General features: G+C 44.5%; 1 protein-coding gene across 16 annotated transcripts in view; it reads left to right on the top strand.

Moving 5' to 3' along the window:
- The window catches only part of LOC142160072 (uncharacterized), a 1,559,230-nt gene that overhangs the window by 475,347 nt on the left and 1,059,832 nt on the right, over window positions 1–24,051 (top strand). For 13 of the 16 annotated variants that reach the window (XM_075214958.1, XM_075214960.1, XM_075214959.1 and 10 more), the window contains 2 exons: window positions 8,852–8,949; window positions 9,121–9,232. In XM_075214958.1, coding sequence (XP_075071059.1) covers window positions 8,852–8,949; window positions 9,121–9,232 — 210 coding nt within the window. Of the gene's footprint in view, window positions 1–8,383; window positions 8,543–8,660; window positions 8,742–8,851; window positions 8,950–9,120; window positions 9,233–24,051 lie in introns of all 16 variants that reach the window. The other 3 variants (XM_075214964.1, XM_075214966.1, XM_075214963.1) reach the window with 2 other exon arrangements.

Below are 24,051 nucleotides of genomic sequence, written 5' to 3' on the forward strand. Positions count from 1 at the left end.
GGAGCAGGCTCTGGTGTCCTGTTATTATAGTACAGGTGGAGCAGTCTCTGGTGTCCTGTTATTATAGTACAGGTGGAGCAGTCTCTGGTGTCCTGTTATTATAGTACAGGAGGAGCAGTCTCTGGTGTCCTGGTATTATAGTACAGGTGGAGCAGTCTCTGGTGTCCTGTTATTATAGTACAGGAGGAGCAGTCTCTGGTGTCCTGGTATTATAGTACAGGTGGAGCAGTCTCTGGTGTCCTGTTATTATAGTACAGGTGGAGCAGTCTCTGGTGTCCTGTTATTATAGTACAGGAGGAGCAGTCTCTGGTGTCCTGGTATTATAGTACAGGTGGAGCAGTCTCTGGTGTCCTGTTATTATAGTACAGGTGGAGCAGTCTCTGGTGTCCTGTTATTATAGTACAGGAGGAGCAGGCTCTGGTGTCCTGTTATTATAGTACAGGTGGAGCAGTCTCTGGTGTCCTGTTATTATAGTACAGGTGGAGCAGACTGGTGTCCTGTTATTATAGTACAGGTGGAGCAGGCTCTGGTGTCCTGTTATTATAGTACAGGTGGAGCAGGCTCTGGTGTCCTGTTATTATAGTACAGGTGGAGCAGTCTCTGGTGTCCTGTTATTATAGTACAGGTGGAGCAGTCTCTGGTGTCCTGTTATTATAGTACAGGTGGAGCAGGCTCTGGTGTCCTGTTATTATAGTACAGGTGGAGCAGGCTCTGGTGTCCTGTTATTATAGTACAGGTGGAGCAGGCTCTGGTGTCCTGTTATTATAGTACAGGTGGAGCAGGCTCTGGTGTCCTGTTATTATAGTACAGGTAGAGCAGGCTCTGGTGTCCTGTTATTATAGTACAGGTGGAGCAGGCTCTGGTGTCCTGTTATTATAGTACAGGTGGAGCAGGCTCTGGTGTCCTGTTATTATAGTACAGGTGGAGCAGGCTCTGGTGTCCTGTTATTATAGTACAGGTGGAGCAGTCTCTGGTGTCCTGTTATTATAGTACAAGTAGAGCAGACTGTGGTGTCCTGTTATTATAGTACAGGTGGAGCAGTCTCTGGTGTCCTGTTATTATAGTACAGGTGGAGCAGGCTCTGGTGTCCTGTTATTATAGTACAGGTGGAGCAGGCTCTGGTGTCCTGTTATTATAGTACAGGTGGAGCAGGCTCTGGTGTCCTGTTATTATAGTACAGGTGGAGCAGTCTCTGGTGTCCTGTTATTATAGTATAGGTGGAGCAGTCTCTGGTGTCCTGTTATTATAGTACAGGTAGAGCAGGCTCTGGTGTCCTGTTATTATAGTACAGGTGGAGCAGTCTCTGGTGTCCTGTTATTATAGTACAGGTAGAGCAGGCTCTGGTGTCCTGTTATTATAGTACAGGTAGAGCAGTCTCTGGTGTCCTGTTATTATAGTACAGGTGGAGCAGACTCTGGTGTCCTGTTATTATAGTACAGGTGGAGCAGTCTCTGGTGTCCTGTTATTATAGTACAGGTGGAGCAGGCTCTGGTGTCCTGTTATTATAGTACAGGTGGAGCAGGCTCTGGTGTCCTGTTATTATAGTACAGGTGGAGCAGTCTCTGGTGTCCTGTTATTATAGTACAGGTGGAGCAGGCTCTGGTGTCCTGTTATTATAGTACAAGTAGAGCAGTCTCTGGTGTCCTGTTATTATAGTACAGGTGGAGCAGGCTCTGGTGTCCTGTTATTATAGTACAGGTGGAGCAGGCTCTGGTGTCCTGTTATTATAGTACAGGTGGAGCAGACTCTGGTGTCCTGTTATTATAGTACAGGTGGAGCAGGCTCTGGTGTCCTGTTATTATACTACAGGTGGAGCAGTCTCTGGTGTCCTGTTATTATAGTACAGGTAGAGCAGGCTCTGGTGTCCTGTTATTATAGTACAGGTAGAGCAGTCTCTGGTGTCCTGTTATAGTACAGGTGGAGCAGTCTCTGGTGTCCTGTTATTATAGTACAGGTAGAGCAGTCTCTGGTGTCCTGTTATTATAGTACAGGTGGAGCAGACTCTGGTGTCCTGTTATTATAGTACAGGTGGAGCAGGCTCTGGTGTCCTGTTATTATAGTACAGGTGGAGCAGGCTCTGGTGTCCTGTTATTATAGTACAGGTAGAGCAGGCTCTGGTGTCATGTTATTATAGTACAGGTGGAGCAGTCTCTGGTGTCCTGTTATTATAGTACAGGTGGAGCAGGCTCTGGTGTCCTGTTATTATAGTACAGGTGGAGCAGGCTCTGGTGTCCTGTTATTATAGTACAGGTAGAGCAGGCTCTGGTGTCCTGTTATTATAGTACAGGTGGAGCAGGCTCTGGTGTCCTGTTATTATAGTACAGGTGGAGCAGGCTCTGGTGTCCTGTTATTATAGTACAGGTGGAGCAGGCTCTGGTGTCCTGTTATTATAGTACAGGTGGAGCAGGCTCTGGTGTCCTGTTATTATAGTACAGGTGGAGCAGGCTCTGGTGTCCTGTTATTATAGTACAGGTGGAGCAGGCTCTGGTGTCCTGTTATTATAGTACAGGTGGAGCAGGCTCTGGTGTCCTGTTATTATAGTACAGGTGGAGCAGGCTCTGGTGTCCTGTTATTATAGTACAGGTGGAGCAGGCTCTGGTGTCCTGTTATTATAGTACAGGTGGAGCAGGCTCTGGTGTCCTGTTATTATAGTACAGGTAGAGCAGGCTCTGGTGTCCTGTTATTATAGTACAGGTGGAGCAGGCTCTGGTGTCCTGTTATTATAGTACAGGTGGAGCAGGCTCTGGTGTCCTGTTATTATAGTACAGGTGGAGCAGGCTCTGGTGTCCTGTTATAGTACAGGTGGAGCAGGCTCTGGTGTCATGTTATTATAGTACAGGTGGAGCAGTCTCTGGTGTCCTGTTATTATAGTACAGGTGGAGCAGGCTCTGGTGTCCTGTTATTATAGTACAGGTGGAGCAGGCTCTGGTGTCCTGTTATTATAGTACAGGTGGAGCAGTCTCTGGTGTCCTGTTATTATAGTACAGGTGGAGCAGTCTCTGGTGTCCTGTTATTATAGTACAGGTGGAGCAGTCTCTGGTGTCCTGTTATTATAGTACAGGTAGGGCAGGCTCTGGTGTCCTGTTATTATATTACAGGTGGGGCAGTCTCTGGTGTCCTGTTATTATAGTACAGGTGGAGCAGTCTCTGGTGTCCTGTTATTATAGTACAGGTGGAGCAGGCTCTGGTGTCCTGTTATTATAGTACAGGTGGAGCAGTCTCTGGTGTCCTGTTATTATAGTACAGGTAGAGCAGGCTCTGGTGTCCTGTTATTATAGTACAGGTAGAGCAGTCTCTGGTGTCCTGTTATTATATAGTACAGGTGGAGCAGAACCTGGTGTCCTGTTATTATAGTACAGGTGGAGCAGGCTCTGGTGTCCTGTTATTATAGTACAGGTGGAGCAGGCTCTGGTGTCCTGTTATTATAGTACAGGTGGAGCAGGCTCTGGTGTCCTGTTATTATAGTACAGGTGGAGCAGGCTCTGGTGTCCTGTTATTATAGTACAGGTGGAGCAGGCTCTGGTGTCCTGTTATTATAGTACAGGTGGAGCAGGCTCTGGTGTCCTGTTATTATAGTACAGGTGGAGCAGGCTCTGGTGTCCTGTTATTATAGTACAGGTGGAGCAGGCTCTGGTGTCCTGTTATTATAGTACAGGTGGAGCAGGCTCTGGTGTCATGTTATTATAGTACAGGTGGAGCAGGCTCTGGTGTCCTGTTATTATAGTACAGGTGGAGCAGGCTCTGGTGTCCTGTTATTATAGTACAGGTGGAGCAGGCTCTGGTGTCCTGTTATTATAGTACAGGTGGAGCAGGCTCTGGTGTCCTGTTATTATAGTACAGGTGGAGCAGGCTCTGGTGTCCTGTTATTATAGTACAGGTGGAGCAGGCTCTGGTGTCCTGTTATTATAGTACAGGTGGAGCAGTCTCTGGTGTCCTGTTATTATAGTACAGGTGGAGCAGGCTCTGGTGTCCTGTTATTATATTACAGGTGGGGCAGTCTCTGGTGTCCTGTTATTATAGTACAGGTGGAGCAGTCTCTGGTGTCCTGTTATTATAGTACAGGTGGAGCAGGCTCTGGTGTCCTGTTATTATAGTACAGGTGGAGCAGTCTCTGGTGTCCTGTTATTATAGTACAGGTGGAGCAGGCTCTGGTGTCCTGTTATTATAGTACAGGTAGAGCAGTCTCTGGTGTCCTGTTATTATAGTACAGGTGGAGCAGACTCTGGTGTCCTGTTATTATAGTACAGGTGGAGCAGTCTCTGGTGTCCTGTTATTATATAGTACAGGTGGAGCAGAACCTGGTGTCCTGTTATTATAGTACAGGTGGAGCAGGCTCTGGTGTCCTGTTATTATATAGTACAGGTGGAGCAAGCTCTGGTGTCCTGTTATTATAGTACAGGTGGAGCAGACACGGGTGTCCTGTTATTATAGTACAGGTGGAGCAGTCTCTGGTGTCCTGTTATTATAGTACAGGTGGAGCAGTCTCTGGTGTCCTGTTATTATATAGTACAGGTGGAGCAGGCTCTGGTGTCCTGTTATTATAGTACAGGTGGAGCAGACACTGGTGTCCTGTTATTATAGTACAGGTGGAGCAGACCCTGGTGTCCTGTTATTATAGTACAGGTGGAGCAGACTCTGATGTCCTGTAATTATAGTACAGGTGGAGCAGACTCTGGTGTCCTGTTATTATAGTACAGGTGGAGCAGACTCTGGTGCCCTGTTATTATAGTACAGGTGGAGCAGACTCTGGTGTCCTTTTATTATAGTACAGGTGGACCAGTCTCTGGTGTCCTGTTATTATAGTACAGGTGGAGCAGACTCTAGTGCCCTGTTATTATAGAACAGGTGGAGCAGTCTCTGGTGTCCTGTTATTATAGTACAGGTGGGGCAGACTCTGGTGTCATGTTATTATAGTACAGGTGAAGCAGACTCTGGTGTCATGTTATTATACTACAGGTGGTGCAGGCTCTGGTGTCCTCTTATAATACAGATGGAGCAGACTTTGGTGTCCTGGTATTATAGTACAGGTGGAGCAGACTCTGGTGTCCTGTTATTATAGTATTATTATTATTATTATCGTTTATTTGTAAGGCGCCACAAGGTTTCCGCAGCGCCGTACGAACAGTAGACTATACAGGGTAAAACAGTACAGAACAATAAACACAAAGTACCAGTTCTCCAGAAACTCCAGGCAGGCAAATACAGTAGAGACGGAGCGGAAGAACAGGTATGGAGACAGAAAGGAAGGGGGGGCCCTGGTCATACAAGCTTACATCCTAAGGGAGGGAAAACAAATCAGGCACAGAAGGGAGCCAGTGAAGCAAAGGCGGGAGAAAAAAAGGGGGCCGGGGGAGAAACAGAGGAGATGAGAGGCTAAGCGGATGGTTGGTAGGCCTTGAGGAACAGGTGAGTTTTAAGTGCCCGCTTGAAGGAGCAGAGATTGGGTGAGAGACGGATGGAGCGAGGGAGGTCATTCCAGTGAAGGGGGGCAGCACGGGAGAAGTCTTGGATTCTGGAGTGGGAAAAGGTGATAAGAGTGTAGGAGAGGCGGCGATCTATGGCCGAGCGCAGGGAGCGGGAGGTAGTGTGAATGGAGAGGAGGTTAGAGATGTAAGGGGCAGTAGACTGGGAGAGAGCCTTGTAGGTGGTGGTAAGGAGTTTGAAAAGGATTCTGAAGGGGAAGGGGAGCCAGTGTAAGGCGAGGCAGAGGAGGAGCGGCGTGAGAGGAAGATGAGTCTCGCAGCTGCATTGAGTATAGAGCGTAGGGGGGAGAGGTGGGAGCAGGGGAGGCCAGTAAGGAGGAGGTTGCAGTAGTCGAGGCGGGAGATGATGAGAGCATGGATGATAGTTTTGGTGGCATCTTGAGAGAGGAAGGGACGGATGCGGGCAATGTTACGGAGTTGGAAGCAACAGGCTTGGGCAAGGGATTGAATGTGGGGGGCAAAAGAGAGAGAGGAGTTGAGAGTGACTCCCAGGCAGCGGAGTTGGGTGACAGACGAGATAGTGGAGTTGTTAACAACGATAGAGAGGTTATGGTGGGAAGAGTGTCTGGGTGGGGGAAAGACAATGAGTTCAGTTTTGGAGATGTTAATTTTAAGAAAGCGTGAGGACATCCAGGAGGAGATGGCTGAGAGGAAGTCAGTTACACGAGAGAGGAGGGAGGAGGAAAGGTCAGGAGAAGAGATGTAGAGTTGAATATCATCAGCATAAAGGAAAGGTGATACTGAAGACCGAACGAGGAGATGAGAGCTCCAAGGGAGGAAGTATAGTACAGGTGGAGCAGGCCCTGGTGTCCTGTTATTATAGTACAGGTGGAGCAGTCTCTGATGTCCTGTTATTATAGTACAGGTGGAGCAGGCTCTGGTGTCCTGTTATTATAGTACAGGTGGTGCAGGCTCTGGTGTCCTGTTATAATACAGGTGGAGTAGACTTGGGTGTCCTGTTATTATGATGTAGCTTATCGTGACAGGTAATTATCATGTATGACAGTCCTTACACCTCACCACATGTTGTTAATAACTTATATGACAGTGCTCACTCTCGTTATGCAAGTGTAAAACTCTGCCGCAATCTCCGGGTCCACAGTTCCCACCTGGATACTAAGGTTTATTATTATAGAGGGGTGTAAGATTAAAGACAGAATGCAGGACACACCCGTCCCCCACACTGACTGCACTCTGCTTCCTAGACACGCTCTGCAGACATAAAACCTATTGCAGAGCTTTGTTGTATATCCTGTTTTAGTCACTTTTTAATACCAGAGAGACACTGACAGACCGATGACCTGTTGCTGGAGGAGCAGCCTAGCTGAAGATTTTATCTACAGGTCTCCTCTGCTCTTCCTGATTATTCCAAGTAGAGGGAAGAGTCAGGGAGGGGATGTAGAAGAAGAGCTGAAACGGCCCAGGCGTGGAAGACAATCACTGGTGCACTTGTTCTTACTTGCAGGAACAGGGTTATTGGTAAACCAGGATGTACCCAGTGAGAGCAGACAGGGTGAGACCAGCCATCTGGAGAAATCTCACATCAGTGTTACTCTCTTTCTTGTAACACCAGAACACACACATGGCGATATAAACTGTTCTATGGGCAATTCATTCTAGCAGACCCAGCTGAAATTCTGCCCAGGATGGAAACATGATGATGAATTGGCCAGGGGAAAAGGAGATGGGATAGGCCAGGTGGCAGCAAAGAAAGGAGAACAGAGTTCAGGCAGAGAGGCGGAAATAAAAATGATTGTGTAAAGGTTGTTGGAGCGAAGGAATACCAGTTACTGAAAGCTGGGGATACAGGAGGATTGCTGAGTGTGGGGATATTTCTGGGTCCAGTAATGGGTTTGAGTTATCGGAGGTAGCATTGACATGCAGCACTGCGGTGAGATAGAATGGAAGGATGGTAATGGATGGGCTGGGGAGGCATGTGAGATGGTTTGGGCAGATAGCAGGATATAGAGGGTCAGGCAGGTGTACAGTGTGTGTGTGAAGAAACCACTGAACCGAGTGGATATGTACAGGGGGATTAGCACTGGGTATGTAAGTAGTTTTATTGACCATTAGTGGTGATAAGGGTCATGATGGTGCAGAAAGCTGATAATCCACATGCCCTGACATAAGAATGGGCAGACAGAGAAAAGAGAAGATAATGACCAGAGGGAATTGGATGGTTCTCTGCAGCGAGAGTAAAACAATGTTTAGGTGTCTGAGGATGTTATCCTAGAAGGAGCCACAAGATTCAGGGTTTGGTGTGAGAGGGAGGAGATGTCATAACTGGTGGGGACTCCGGAAGATCATAGTTAGTGGTGCAGGTTTATAGTCGTGTGTTTGAGGGTGTGCTATGTTCTGTCATATGTACATGTGCTTGTCAATAAGCTGGGGCATCTGACGTGATTGGTCTACATGTACTAGGAGGTAAGCTGTTGGGGGAGATGCATATCCATGATCAGCTGTGTGTCCATGACCGTTTGTCTTCTGGACTAACATTTAGTATTATGATCTTTGTGAGTGTCAGGGTGTAATCTTGGCCTGGTGTAGTGTTTGGGGTAGTAGTCTGCCAAGCATGTGTGTCAATATGGATAGTCTGCTAAAAGTGTGGTGGGCTCTATCACTGACACATGGTTGGCTACAGCAAAATGATTGGTTGGTGTGTTTATAGTGTACCTTGTTCTGCCACTCAGCCTGGGACACACTCCAATTATATTCCTCCCCTTTCTGGGAAATCCCAAGAATCGTTGGTTTAACTTATTTATGATTTTCTCCTCTGTGCTTTTTCTGGGAGTGAATGTATTGAGTGAGATCCCTCTGTTCTTTTTTTCCAAGATTTAGTACATTATTTGATGAACACCAGCTAACATCAGTGCTAATAAAACAATATGTATTAATTACAGCATCTACAGTTCCATGTATCCTGTTGTGTGTCAGGAGGATTGAGCAGGACCCAGAGCCCCATCACGGTGCCTCCACCTCACTCACTGATACATGACAGAGACAATGACCAGAAGATCCTGGAACTGACCAACAAGATCATTCAGCTGCTGACTGGAGAGGTGACTGCTGGGAATAGGACCTTATACAGTAACACCAGGGGATGTGTCTGGGTGATGACCATTGTGTGTGTCAGGTTCCTATAAGGTGGATGATGTCACTGTCTATTTCTCCATGCAGGAGGGGGAGTATATATAGGAGGACACAAGGGTCTATACAAGGACGTGATGATGGAGAATCACCAGCCCCTCACATCACTGGGTAAGAGGACACTTTATTTACAGAGGAGAGCAGTTATGAGGCCACCTAGATACACATCATCTGATAATCACATATAGACAATGTATTCAGTCACTGTGTGTCTCCTACAGATGGATCCAGTAACAGAAATACCCCAGAGAGATGTCCCCGTCCTCTTTATTCACAGGATTGTACAGAGGAAAATCACAGTATCCCACAGGAGTATCAGGTAGATGGGATTTAGGGTCTCACCAAATACCAAAATTCCAAAGTGACTTCTCACTATATGATCTGTAGAGCAGTTGTGTGGGTCTATTACACTGATATTCTTCTGTTTAACCTCAATTTATGAAATCAGACATTATTAAAGAGTTATTTTATTGTTTTGTGGGTTATTTAGGATAAAGACCTGACTGATATTAAGGTAGAAGATATAGAGGGAGAAGAAGAGACGTATGTGAGGGGTGATCAGCAGTGTAAGGAGGAGGAAATCCCTACAGATATCCGCACAGGTGAGTAATAAACACTTATTACAGAAAAGAGTCATGTTTGTCACTATGTGCAAGCACATTGGTATATTGATTTTTGTAATAAATTTTAAATGCACATCTAATAGTAGATGTGTGTGACTGGATGAACCTCCTATTCCACCCTGTCGTGTTGCTGGGGACCGGCTGGACTTGCCTTGCCATCATCTCCTTTTTTCATCCAAATTAAAGCCCTCTAAACACAGTAGGAGGTGCTCTGCTGCCACCACTTGGTCCTTCACTGGCACCTAGAATCGTTTTCTTCTTGGGTAACTCCTGCTGCTAGTGTACCCCCTCGCTGGGCACCTGGGCTGGTACGCCTGACCTCTTCCTTTAGATCAGGGTTGCTGTGGATTGTCCCCCCTGGCCTATCACACTGCCCAGAGTCGCAGGTAGCGGGCAGAGCATTGGTACTGGAATGCTGGGTCCCAACCTCAGAACAGTCGGATTACGGATTAGATTGGTCTAATCTGTAGGTCACAGGAATTACAGCAGGTAAGTAGGGTTCAAAGCAGGATCTTGAAGCAGTGATGTTTTATTAGCTCAGGTGTCCTAATGAGGACAGTTACACACTAGTTTGAATGTCCAGAAGCTCAGATGGTATACTACAAAACATGGTCAAACAGGGCTTTTTTTTATACAGTTTTAGAGACACATGTTAGCAGGGGGTAACCCAGTTCCCTGACCCTAGTTGGCACCACAATGACTGAGATATTACTTCAGATATTTAGTATCAGGATGTGATATATTCTCTAATATTGAACTTATGAAAATTTACATCAGCCTGTGATTTCCTAAATTACTTGCTGGTTGCATTATTCATGTAGTTTGTCTATGTTATTAACAAGACAGAATAAAAAAGGTAACCACCCCCCCTCCTGTGCATTCAGGCTAAAGGATGTGTTGGTTATCCACAAATGAAAAGGCCTAATTAGCACTTCCTGTACAGCAATGCAACACATTATCACAAATTAGTACATCTGCAATGATATACAGCACTGCGCCCCTAATGGAAATAAATATTTACAATAAGTTGTTATATATGTTAAATTACAGTTTAGATTTTCAGTGTTTATTTTTTGGAAATTCAATGAATGAATAAAGCACCATAAAAACAGCATGTAATTTGGCATTTATCTTTTTAAACAGGGTACCGGGGGGGGGGGAGTAGTGTGTCAGGGACAGGGTACCGGGGGAGAGAGTAGTGTGTCAGGGACAGGGTACCGGGGGAGAGAGTAGTGTGTCAGGGACAGGGTATCGGGGGACAGGGTTTAAATGGACAGGATCTCTTGTAAGAATACAAATTAAGTGCTAATCAGTATACAGTTTTGATTTAAATCAATATACAATCAAGGAAACAGTAATAATTTAAAGTGCTTTGAGCCGTATTGGGAGAAAAACGCTGTATAAACAAATAATTATAAATAATTGAATAGTTTATCCACCTGAAGGGTCCTGGAGAAACATTATTGTCAGTTAAGTCCTCCTATAATTCTGTAATTGTTCAGGCGATGCGTCTGAATGGAGGACCTCTTTAGCTCAGCTGAAACTCCTCTATCGGCTTTACGGGTTTGCAACTTCCCTTTTTTAATTCCAGGGGGTAAATGTATCAATCTGTGGGATCTTCAACACCCGCGTGTTCAGCCTCTTCCGCGATTAAATTTCAAGCGGCGCTGCATTGTAAAGGGTTAACTTCCCTTTACAATGCAGCGCCGCTTGAAATTTAATCGCGAAAGAGGCTGAACACGCAGGTGTTGAAGAACCCGCAGATTGATACATTTACCCCCAGATCTCCACTAAAGAAATGCGTGAAATAAAGAAGGGGTGCACTTCATAGTACCCCCGACGAAGTTCCCACGTGACAAAACGCGTTGGCGCATAGCTTTAGTTTTATATACAGATACCTCACAGCATGGAACAGAGTATAAGGGGAGGGTGCAAAGCTTTTCATATTTGGTGCAAGTTTTTTTATGTGTTATTGATGTGATGCCAATAAACAGCACCTATTCCCAGATGAAGCCCCCTTTCTTTCTTTCAATATTAATTGGTAGCTAGCACAAGGAATCAGGTTCCCCCTTAGCACTGGGGTACCTTCCATCCTCTTTCCTTCCACATCCAATCCCTCCTACTTGATAAGTTCCTCTATTATAAGAGTGTTTCATCACCTCTGCTACTTGCAGCACTCCGCCTGTTTGGGGATCCCAGCCCAGGCCATTACACCACAACCGTTACCGATGATGAAACTGCTTGTACAGCGCCTATAATGGAGAAGTGGATCTTTTTTCAGTGTAAGAGCAGCGCTAAGCGGAGGGGGAATGTTACTGTACCAGTGGAAGGCGTTGAAGGTCCTGACCCACAATAAGGTTTCGGGTGGGGGTTTTTTTGTTTTTGTTTTTTTAACCAGGAAGCACTCATTGGAGTTTTTCAGTTACAACCAAAACTTGGAATACTTCATATCATGACTACAGATAGAAAGAATGTTGTATGATAGGTTTAGTAGATAGGTGAAGATAAAATTACATTTTACAAACTAACCATCATTTTTTCGTCCAGCAGAACCACATAAAAATCCATCTGCTCTTATTAAGGAGGAATCTGTCTCGTGTGAAGAAGGAAATCTCCGGATCATTGACCCTTATACACCATATACATCTGTTCATATTAAGAAAGAATCTGGCCGATGTGAAGAAGGACATCTCTCGCACACTGACATTTATACTCCCACCGGTCAGACACAATATAAGCGTACTCATATTAAGGAGGAATCGGTTTCACGTAATCTAGGAAACCTCACCGACATTTGCATTTATACACCCACAGATCATACACGATATACATCTACTCATATAAAAGAGGAATCGGTCTCATGTGTAGAAGCAAATCTCCTACATCCTGACATTTATATACCCACAAATCATACACAATATACATCTAGTTATGCTGAGGAAGAATCAGGATCTTCTTCCATTGGTGAGAAATGTTTTATTAATAACAGGTTTAGCTCTGTTAGACACCAGATTGGGGGGGGAAAGAGCAATCACATGGGAAACAAATATTGGTCTTGCTCTGAATGTGGTCATTGTTTTATTATTGTTCTATGTATACATTATTAAGCACTGGATAATTCACACAGAAGAGAAACCATATTATGCTGTGTATGGGAATGTTTTACTGTACACACAAGCTATATATTACTTATCAGAAGATTCACACAGAAGATAGACCATATTCTTGCTCTGAATGTGGGAAATGTTTTATTACTAAAGTAACCTTTCTTATGGCCCTGAGAATTCACACAAGTGAAACAATATTCTTGCTCTGAATGTAGGAATCCTTTTACTAGTAAAGAAAACTTTAATTAGGCATCGGGTAATTCACACAGACGAGAGACCATAATTTTGCTCTGAGTGTTGCAAATGTTCTAAATCGTAATTCATCAAATTGTTCACACAGGAGAGAAACCATATTCTTACTCAGTGCGGAAAATTCTGTATTTTGAAATGACATCTAAATACACATCAATAAATTCACACGAGAGAAACCACATTTGTCGTCTGAATTTAGGAAGTATTTTATCCAGAATCAAACTCTAATGGATAGATTTCCTAAGCAGAGGTTTGCAAAACCCTCATCTATCGGATGCAGTTTTTAAACACAAACTGGAGTATTTACCAATGGGTTTTATGAAATCGTATCTGATGTGTGTCAGTTTGCAAAGTCCTAAACAGGAGGAAAACCATGACGGGTGATCAGATTTGGGTAGTATAGTTTTTACCAGGAAAGCCTTCATTGGAGGGTTTTAGTTACAATCAAGTACTGCAATCTAATATATATAAGCCTAGCGGCGTGTGTTAGTGTGTGTGTGAAAAAAAATATTTTCTCAGAAAGCGCTCATCCAATTGACCTGAAATTTGGTATACTGACATTATTTGACAAAAAAATGATAATAGTGAAGTCAGTTAACTTCCATCATCCCCCCTTCCCCCCATGGGAGGGGTAGTAAAGGGTAAATTTACCAGTTAAGGGCTCAAACTCTTGACCGTGTGGGTATTTATTTACCAGAGCCTGTGTTTGGTCATGGACAATTGTATGTCGCATTTTAACGAGTACGGAGAAGCAGTGATGTGAAAGTGCAGGTTATGAATACTGCCCTTCAAGGAAGACTGATTGAGCACAGCGATAAGGTATTTAGCAGAAACGCTGTGTATCGAGAGGTTTTAGAACAGTAAGACGATGGAGATTAAGGATGTGGCGATGAAGATGAATGATGAGGTGATGGAGAAGAATGATGAGGTGGTGACGTGGACAAAACCACGTTAAAAAAAGGGCGCTTACGTCGGGAAGTAACGCTCTTCCCCTGAGGAGGCCTGGCCTAGACCCAAATGCATGACAAGAACCTTTTTAACACCTTAAGTAGCTTGATTTGACTAGAATGCATGAGTATCATGCACGGGTTAACTTGTCCTTAATATAATGCAAAGGATAGACAGCAGGATTAATATTATTATATGAAAGTTTTAGTAGTGAAGATAAAATAAAGTTTTATAAATCTGATCACCATACATTTTTTTCCCAACAGAACTACAACAAAGAAGGAGTGAAGTAGGAGAGGAAGTGGCAGAAGAGGGAGGGGGCATCGACAATGGTCAGGTGTCTAAAACAAAGTGTGGCCGCAATATTCGTTTCTCCCATGATGAGAATTGTGTTCTCATTGATAGCATAATACTCTGTTACGAGCAGATTTTGGGGAGACTGGCAGCAAAGACGCCACTGAGCCGTAAACGCCAGTTGTGGAATGGGGTTTGCCACGCCGTGAATGCGGTAGGCCCATTGAAGCGCAGCGTGGCACACTGCAAGAAGCGCTATTCTGACATAAAGAGGCGTTTGAAAGAAAAACTGTCTGAGGAAAGAAGGGCAGCTGCAGCCACGGGCGGTGGGCCTCCCCAAGTTCTGGAATACCTTCCCTATGAGGAACAGCTGAGGCGCGTGCTTCCAGTGGAGATCCTGGAAGGGCTATGTGTCCAGGACGTTGGTAGGCCTCCAGCACAGCAACAAGCTGGTGAGTATAGCTGTGGTTAACCATCTTCAGAAAATAATCTCGTAATTGCTTAACGGTTCCACCATCAGGCCAGGGCCGTCTTTCCCATTGGGCACAATGGGCAGATGTCGGGGGCCCTGCAGCCCAGGGGGGCCCGTCGGAGGCAGCACAAAAAAAAAAAAACCTGAAAAAAAAGAAAATAAGAAAATACCTTGCGGTCAGCTGGCGATCCGGCTCCCTCCCTGGTCTCCTCCGTGCAGCGCTCGCAGTGTATGTCAGGCGTGACGTTATCACGCCCGCCCGACATCCATTGCGGAGCGCGACGGAGGAGGAGACCAGAGAGGGAGTCGGATCGCCAGCTGACCGCAAGGTAAGTATTTTCTTATTTATTTTTTTTCAGGTTTTTTTTTTTTGTGCTGCCTCCGACGGGCCCCCCTGGGATGCAGGGCCCATATATATAATCACTTTTTTTTTTTTTTTATATATATAGGTGCCCCGGTGCACTGCTTTGCCCGGGGACCCAAAATTTTGTTAAGAGGGCCCTGCATCAGGCTCCTTATGTGAACCCAAGGAGGAGGACTTAGAAAATAAACAGATTTTCTTTCACCCTCGTCATTACTAGTGTCAAAAATCTTTTAATCTTATTTTAAGTCTTGCGGTCTTAAAAAAAAGTGTGAGCAGCTGCCAATTAAGAGAGTGCGTGGTGTCCAGGATATAGCTAGAACAGACTGCAATAAAGAAAGGAGCTGCACATATACCTAAGAGATGGAAAACTGCTACCACAGAATGGTATTAATGGAATTCAGTATAATTATAAATACTAAAGCAGCTGGTAATAGGGACATAGATAAAATGTATGAACTTATTTACAACAGGAATTAACGCTAATCATTTGTAAAGTAGATTTGAAAACCTCTGAGAACAAAATAATTAGCGGTAAAGGTTTTTTTTTCCACTGGAATTAATAGAAGTCTGATCGAGAGCAAATTTAGTAGGATATCAGTAGTTTGTGTGTATCAATGTCACAGTTGTAGATCCCGACACCAAATTGTCCTCCAGTCTCCAGCGCAGTAGCGCTCCAGATGCGACAGAATCCCTTGCCTTCAGCCATTGGATGACCCGCTATGCGTACATTGAATGTTCCTGTGATTTAAAATAATTCTGGCCGGTGGCCGGTTAGAAGATATGAAGCCTTGACGCATTTCAGTGCCTACACTGTTTCATTGTGTCCAGCATTTAAAGGTGGGATCCACAACAGATATACGATTAGAGTTTTATTGATTCTGTGATAGTTTGAGAATAACATAACTAATAAAATATCTAACATAAACTAGAGTAGTTGTATGTATACACCTTTTATATTTAAAACTCGAATCGTATATCTGTTGTGGATTTGAATGTGAATCCCACCTTTAAATGCTGGACACAATGAAAATGTGACCAAATAAAAATTCTTACACCTATTTATGTTTGCAGTAAAGTCGTGGAAGCGTAGTACAGAGATCGCACAGCAGAAGAATGTAGAAGCTCCTGTCATCGCAACTGCAGAGGAGGACAAGACCACCATGCTTACCATCCATGTCGTCGACACTGATTCCGCTCCTCCTGTCGCTGCTGAAAGTCCGACAGATCACCGGTCTGAGCATGAAACCAGTCCTCCTCCACCTCAGAACCCCAATGAGCCAGTTAGTGGTCTGCAAGCTGCTCTTCAGGACTTCAGACGCACCCAAAGGGACTTTATGCAGGGCCAGAATTGCCAGATGCGGCAGATTAATGCCCACTTACAAAGGGGGTTAAGATACAGTAATGTTCAAGCAAATGCACAAAGTCGTATCGCTGATGCCCTTGACAGAATAGATTCTCATTTATTACAGATTAGTGGGGCATTACAGGGCTTAACGGGCTCTGTGAGGGAACATAGTGCTAGTTGTATTGCTGCTATTTCCCAGGTACACCATGATGTGTTGGCACGTCTACCTCTGGTGCCTCCTTCCACCGAGTGTGGTGCTGACCGTACACCCTCATCCTCTGTCACCAGTACTCCTTCGAGGCGAGGAGCCGGCACCAGGCGTGGCAGAGGCCAAGCTAGGGAGATCCAAAGTGAACCATCCTGTAAAAGAATGAAAGAAAAATAGTTTTGTATGTGATAAAAGAAAATCTTGAACTTTTGTGTATAGCTTTACAGCACTGGTATTAAGTAAAATATGTATTGATGAATGGTTGTTTCTCTGACCTTCCTCCCGACCTGTCTATTGTCCACATGACCTGCTGGTAACCGTTCCCTTCTTACTCGCTGGCTTCTTCATGGCTTGGTGAAACTGCACTTTAGCAAATCCCCTCATCAGGGGTAGATTTATCAAACCTTCTAAAACGGAACAGTGGAGGTGTTTCCCATAGCACCCAATCAGATTCTAGCTGTCATTCGCTAGCATGTAGTAGATAAATGATAGCTAGAATCTGATTGGTTGCTATATCCAACACCTCACTTTTCTTTTTAGATAGTTTGATGAATCTATTTCTTAGTCCCTTCACATAGTTCTTCCACTAATAATACAATCAAATCCTTCAGGTTTGTTCCCCCTGGATTTTTCATGAAAGACGGAGCACCCCACCAACTACTCACCCCCTGAGTACCTGCCATTTGCCATCTGCCATCTCCTCACTCCGCAGTTTAAGGATTACTCTCTCACTCTTTTGTACATACACCAATTATAAATTACTCTGGTTTCCTTTATTTATCCAGCCCTCCACAAACATTGAGGTGTTTCCAGAATTATCATTTTGTATTATTCCACAACTAAAACAACTACTTTTACACTAACTATTGACATGATCTGTTGTATGCACACTTCAATTCAATTGGATGTTAGTGACTGTGATGGAAAGGGTTAACAGGACTGTGACTCATGCAAGCCCCTCTGTTTTGTAGATAATATACATACAATGATGACTTTTATGGAGTACAAAGAGATGTGTAAATGTCTAGCAAATAATTGGTTTTAACTAGTCTCGGGGAGAAGGGGACAGTCGGTTGCATTCAGAGTTTATTAGATAGTTGACATCGAAATAGTTTTAGCAGGAGCTTCGGAGAAGGCTGTGTCCAGCAGATTATCCTGAATTCACTGAGTGCTATATAGCAACAGGTCTCCTCAGGTCAAGACATTTCTCAAATATCCAATTGTATTCTGCAGCTAAGTACCTATTGATCTTATCTTTTATAATAAACATTTGTATTATCCTTTTTACAATTATTGTTGTCTGTCAATCATCGTAATCTCACACAAGGACATAAGAGTTAATGTCCATCTTGTGACAGTGATGTTATTTAACGACTATTGTGACTATAGTTTAGTAGGTTACTAGGTCGATGTACCGAATAGGATAATTTAGATACTGAATAACCTGACTAAAAAGTTTAATAAATATACTAATTTATAATATAAACTTATGAAAAATGATATTATTCAAGGCTCTTCCTTAGGTATGTAAACATAAACATTTGGTCGATTCTCGACGATACAGCACAGATAAGCAGAGCTGTATTCAAGTTACCAATACGTAACTCACGCTGTTTTCCCTATTCCACAGAAATCATCTATATAAATCACACATCATTGCCTCTAAAAAATGTAATTAAAAGTGATTCTCAAATCAATCTAAGGGGCTTACGGTGCTGTCACCACTGGACTCCTTAACGGCATCCAGAACTGCGTTCCTTCTAAGTAACTGTCGCTGCTAGTGTACCATGTTACTGGTGTACCTGGACTGGTACCCCTGACCTCTTCCTATGGATCAGGGTTGCTGTGGATGGATCCCCCCTGGCTTATCACAATGGCCAGAGCTGCTGGGTAGCAGGCAGAACGGTGGTACCAGAAAGCTGGGTCCAAACCTCAGAACAGCCGGAAATGGATAAGATTTGGGTCTAATCTGTAGATCACAGGAATTTACAGCAGGGTAAGTAGTCGTCAAAGCAGGTTCTTGAAGCAAAAGATGGCTTATTAGCTCAAGTAGTCCTAACAAGGACAGTTAATACTGGTTGAAGGTACCAGGGATCAGAAAGTCAAATGGAACAATAATGATACATTTCAGTACAAACCAGTGATGTTTCTATACAGTTTTGGACACAGACTCACAGGGTATAAGCCAGTCCCCTGAACTCTTTGCTGGCCTCAAGATGTCAGAGTTATTTTTAGTATCAGAATGCAATATGTTTCCCCAAACATGGATTTAAATGCAATTTATACTTAACAAAATTTACACTTCTCTGTTATATCCTTAAAACCTTCTATGGACAGGATTTGCGGTGCATGATGCAAGACACACAGACCGAGAGGCAGTGCACCCCCCTGCTGTGTATAGAGCACCCCCCTGCTGTGTATAGAGGCCGAACAGATGTGTTGGCCACTGAGATGAAAAGGTCTATTTAACATGAGGGACTTTCTTTACAAAAGTTATACAAAGCCAATCACGATATCCTGTCTCAGAACTTACAAATCAATACCTCAGAAATGAAGGCATTTCCTACACAAAGTGCCACACGATATACTAAAATAATTTAATTTCCAGTACACAGTATCAAGAATCAGTACATTTACAACAATTTAAATTGGCACACTGCTAATTTAAATAAATTATTGCAATAAGTTATTTATAAGTGATCCAGCCACAACGCCAATCTCCAAATAGACCTCACACTTAATTGAATCAGATGCTTATTATTAAAAAAAACTTCACGTGCTATAAATTCGTCGGCAAAGTATTGAAAGAATCTGCCAAGCAAAAACGGCTGCGTAGCAAGCCAGCACGGTGGCTTAGTGGTTAGCATTTCTGCCTCACAGCCCGGGGGTAATGAGTTCGATTCCCGACCATGGCCTTATCTGTGCGGAGTTTGTATGTTCTCCCCGTGTTTGCGTGGGTTTCCTCCGGGTGCTCTGGTTTCCTCCCATACTCCAAAAACATACTAGTAGGCTAATTGACTGCTATTAAATTGCCCTTAGTCTCTCTCGGTCTGTGTGTGTGTGTGTTAAGGGATTTAGATTGTAAGCTCCAGTGGGGCAGGAACTGATATGAATGAGTTCTCTGTACAGTGCTGCGGAATTGGTGGCGCTATACAACCTATTCCTCTCCTCTGGAATCTTCCCCATCTCATTTAAACATGCTCGTCTTCCCAATACTCAAGAAACCGTCCCTTGATCCTGCCTCTCTAATTACCGCCCTATTTCGCTTCTTCCTTTTGCCTCCAAACTCCTTGAATGGGTTGTCTACAACCGTCTCACCTCCTTTCTCTCCTCTCAATCACTCCTTGACCCGCTCCAATCCGGTTTTCGCCCCCTCCACTCCACTGAAACTGCCCTCACAAAGGTCACTAACCTTCTCCTCGCTAAATCCAAAAAACACTACTCCCTTCTTATCCTTCTTGACCGCTCCTCTGCCTTCGATACCGTTGAACACGCACTCCTTTTGAAAACTCTGAAATCTATAGGCCTATGTTAAACTGTCCTCTCCTGGTTTTCCTCTTACCTCACCAAACGCTCCTTCTCAGTCTCTACTCATGATTCTACATCACCCCCTCTTTCCCTACCTGTTGGCGTTCCTCAAGGCTCCATTCTTGGCCCCCTGCTTTTCTCCCTCTACACCTCCTCCCTTGGTGTCCTCATCCGCTTCTTTGGCCTTCAGTACCACCTCTATGCTGATGATACCCAAATTTATCTTTCATCCCCTGACCACACCCCTTCCCTTCTGTCTCATGGCCACCTCATCTTGGATGTCCCAATATTTCCAAGACTGAGCTTATAGTCTCCCCCCCTTCCAGGACTCTCCAACCTCTCTATTTCTGTTAATAACACTACCCTTGTGTCTGTCCCTCAAGTCCGATACCTTGGGGTCATCCTTGATTCCTCCCTCTCCTTCACATTCTGTCCCTCTCAAAATGCTGCTACTTCCACCTTCGGAATATATCCAAGATACGCCCCTTTCTCACCACGGAAGCTATGAAAACCCTTGTTCACTCGCTTGTAATCTCTCGCCTTGACTACTGTAACCTCCTTCTCTCTGGCCTACCTCACTCTCACCTTGACCCTCCTTAGTCTATCAATGCTGCTGCCCCCCTCATTTTTCTCTCCCGCCGCTCTGTCTATGCAGTCTCCCTCAAACAGTCACTACATTGGCTCCCCATGCCCTACAGAACTAAATTTAAACTCCTCACCCTCACTTTTAAAGCTCTTAAGCAATCTTCCCCTCCCCTACATCTCCAATCTCATCTCTACCTACACTCCTACTCGCCCCCTCCTGCCTGTGACCACTGCCTCACTACTTCACTGATCACCTCTTCTCACTCCCGTCTTCAGGACTTTGCCCGGGCTGCTCCCCTGCTGTGGAACAATCTTTCACGTTCCATCAAGTTAGCATCTAATCTCAAAGGCTTCAAGCGTGCCCTTAAGACTCATTTCTTTATTCAAGTCTATCAGCCCTCCTCCTAACTCCCGCGTCTTGGCTCTCTCCCCAAGTTAGTACCACCCTGTTTGTGTCTCCCCCTTTCCTTTAGGATGTAAGCTCTCAGGAGCAGGGTCCTCTTTCCTTGTGTGCTCCTTCTACTATTCCATCACCCTCTGTACCTCTTGGCTGCTTCCCTAGCCCTGTTTTCTTTAGCTTCGGCCTACTAATTTGATGTGCTTTACCTTGTTACCTGTGTTTATATATATTTTTGTACTTTTTGTATAATGTTGTGCCTTGGGTCTCTGTTTTCTATATATGTAATTTACGGCGCTGCCGACCCTTTTTGGCGCCTTATAAGTTAAAGATAATAATAATAAATAAATGGTGATGATGATAGCAGATGAAGCATTCACAACAATAGACAATCCAATAGCCCTAAAAACTGCCTATCACAGTAAGGTCCCTAACTGGTCACTGGCCACTTTTTTGCACAAGTATCCCACACACAGATCAAACCCAGCTTTTTAAGCTTCCTGTCAGGTCTTGCTCTGGCTGACTCCTTAATTGATTAGACCAGGTGCTCCACCTGGTTTCCTGCTGTCTGTGTGTCTGTGTCTCTGCACCTTTAGGCTGTGGTTTCCCACTACTCCTCTATTAGACGGTGGCAAAGTGTCCCAATGGGCACATACCCTCCCCATAGCTTTGCCCAGCTACATGGAGCAAACTCCGCTGGGAGCGCAAAACTGCTCTCTTTGTCATACACCCGTCCCTTTGGCTTCATCAACCCCAGTGAAGTAGATAATACAGGAGGTGCATTTTTACTAGAGATGCTCATGCTCGGTTCCTCAGGAACCGAACACATCCAAACTTAGGGGATCCGAGTACCAAGCAGAGCTGGCTCGGTACTGTCGCGCACCCTCGGAATTGAAAACGAAGCAAAAACGTCATTGTGACGTCGTCATATCTCAGATCTCGCAAGTTTTGAATTCCTTTTAAAGATCTAACATCACGGAGGGTTGGAGGGAGGGCGGACCCCCATTTATCTTTTCTGCCACTGCTGTGTGCCAATGTGTCCTAGATGTGCTAGGAACATTGTGCCGTGTGTTTGTGTCATTGCTCTGTCGCTAAACCATCCAGCCAGGTCACTGCAGTATTTGTCCAAAAGTGTATGAAAATAATATTGTGACCTGTGAGGTGGTCAAAATTGACTGCAAATTACTTGAAATTAGTGTTATTGAGGTTAATAATAATGTAGGAACAAAAAAAGAGCAAAATAATGTGATTTTAGCATATTTTAGGATTTTTTCTAAAAAATCCAAAACCAAAACACACGAGGGTGGTTTTGCCAAAACCAAAACCAAAACACAAAGCTAATCCAGATCCAAAACCAAAACCAAAACCAGTTCACGGGGGGGGGAGTGAGCATCTCTAATTTTTATAGAAGTGGGCATTTGCAGTTTTAAGTTTAGGTCCTAGTCTATGTTTTCTCAGTGTGGTCTCCTCATGCCAAGTTTCTTAGAATAGCGACATGTTTAACTTGTTGTCCTTGACTTTTATTCAACTAGCGGACTCTATCTCTTTTCTTCTTATACAAGAATGGGGCCCTGTAGTCAGGTTTTGGAGAGGTATTTTACAGTTTGGGCAGGGTAAGCAATAGCTTTTTACAACCCTATGTATTCCTGGCCAGGAACAGCGTAGCAAAACTCTTTCCCGAGTCTTATCTTCTCTTAAACGACCCCCATAAAGATGTGTGTGTGCAGTTTCTAATATTAAAGGCGGTATTAACAGCTGTTCAACTTTTCTTCCCTGTACAACCCCCGTCCTATACAACAAATCCCCTTTAATAAAGGAATACGGTACACATTCTGCTGGCCTGGCAGCTTTCACCACATCATTCATTTTCATCACAGATCTAAATGCAGTTTCTAGGTTGCCATTATTATGTTGATCCCTAGCAAAGTCCTACAATGAAATGAGTCTTGGAAATGGGAACCAGTTTTCAGCTTCCTCTGCTGACCCCAAAGTCTCCATGACAGTGTCACTGGTAAATGATTGGCTCAAGTTCCCCCTTTTTTTTCCTTGGGTGAGACTTAGGACGAGTATCGGTCGTGGACCTGTATTCAGCATCCATAGGCAATAATTCTGTCTTCTCTTTTCCCGGGCCCAGTGAGAAATGGACAGGTTCCTTTTAGATTGGACTTCCGTCCGGTGTGTCAGTTGCCGATATGTCCAGCCGGATCCGGTCACTGAGAACATCATCATCATCACCATTTATTTATATAGCGCCACTGATTCCACAGCATTGTACAGAGAACTCACTCACATCAGTCCCTGCCCCACTGGAGCTTACAGTCTAAATTCCCTAACACACACACAGACAGACAGACACACAGACTAGGGTCAATTTGTTAGCAGCCAATTAACCTACCAGTATGTTTTTGGATTGTGGGAGGAAACCGGAGCACCCTAGGAAACCCACGCAAACACGTGGAGAACATACAAACTCCACACAGATAAGGTCATGGTCGGGAATTGAACTCATGACCCCAGCACTGTGAAGCAGAAGTGCTAACCACTTAGCCACCGTGCTGCCCTAATGGGAAAGTCTCGCCCCCAGGATAAGGGAGTGCGGTAGTCTTGGGGCTGTAGTAGCCACTACCTCAACCGTTTGGCCTTTTAGGGTAATTGGAAGTAGAGTCTGCTTGTACTCCGCAGTAGCTCCATGAATGTACATCACCTTCACTTTAGGTAACCTTGCAGACACCTCTTTTGGAACCAAAGAACTGGAAACTAATGTCAACTCGCTTCCCATATCCACCAGGGCCAAAACAGCACGCCTATTCACCAGGACAGGCACTCGGATGGAGGACTCCCCATGGAGGAAGACATAACACAGCAACTAGGAAAGACTGACCTCCGCCGAGCCATAGTACAGTCCATTGGTAACTGTTGCTTTGGACATTCAGCATAGAAGTGCCCAGGTTCATTACATTCAAAACAAACAGGTAAAGAAACTTTTCTTACTGGCTCTGCAAGCCGTGGCGTCCACTTTGGCTTGAACAATAGCTTTGGATTCTCCTCTGGAGCCTTAGACATGCGTTGCAGTGCTGAGTAATGGTCTATCGCCATAGCAAGTTCCTCATAAGACTGTGGCTCTGCTTGTAGCACCCATCTCTGTAGGCTCCTTTCCAGCCCTTGGACACAATGGTCAATTGCTAGTATCTCCACCATGCGGCCAGGTGTATTGGTATTTGGCTGCAACCAACTCCGATTTCCCTGGGAGATAACACCAGTCATGGTAGCGCTGAGCTCTCCCTGCTCCAATCACACC

Source organism: Mixophyes fleayi, chromosome 6, assembly GCF_038048845.1.
Source record: "Mixophyes fleayi isolate aMixFle1 chromosome 6, aMixFle1.hap1, whole genome shotgun sequence".
Taxonomy (NCBI): domain Eukaryota; kingdom Metazoa; phylum Chordata; class Amphibia; order Anura; family Limnodynastidae; genus Mixophyes; species Mixophyes fleayi.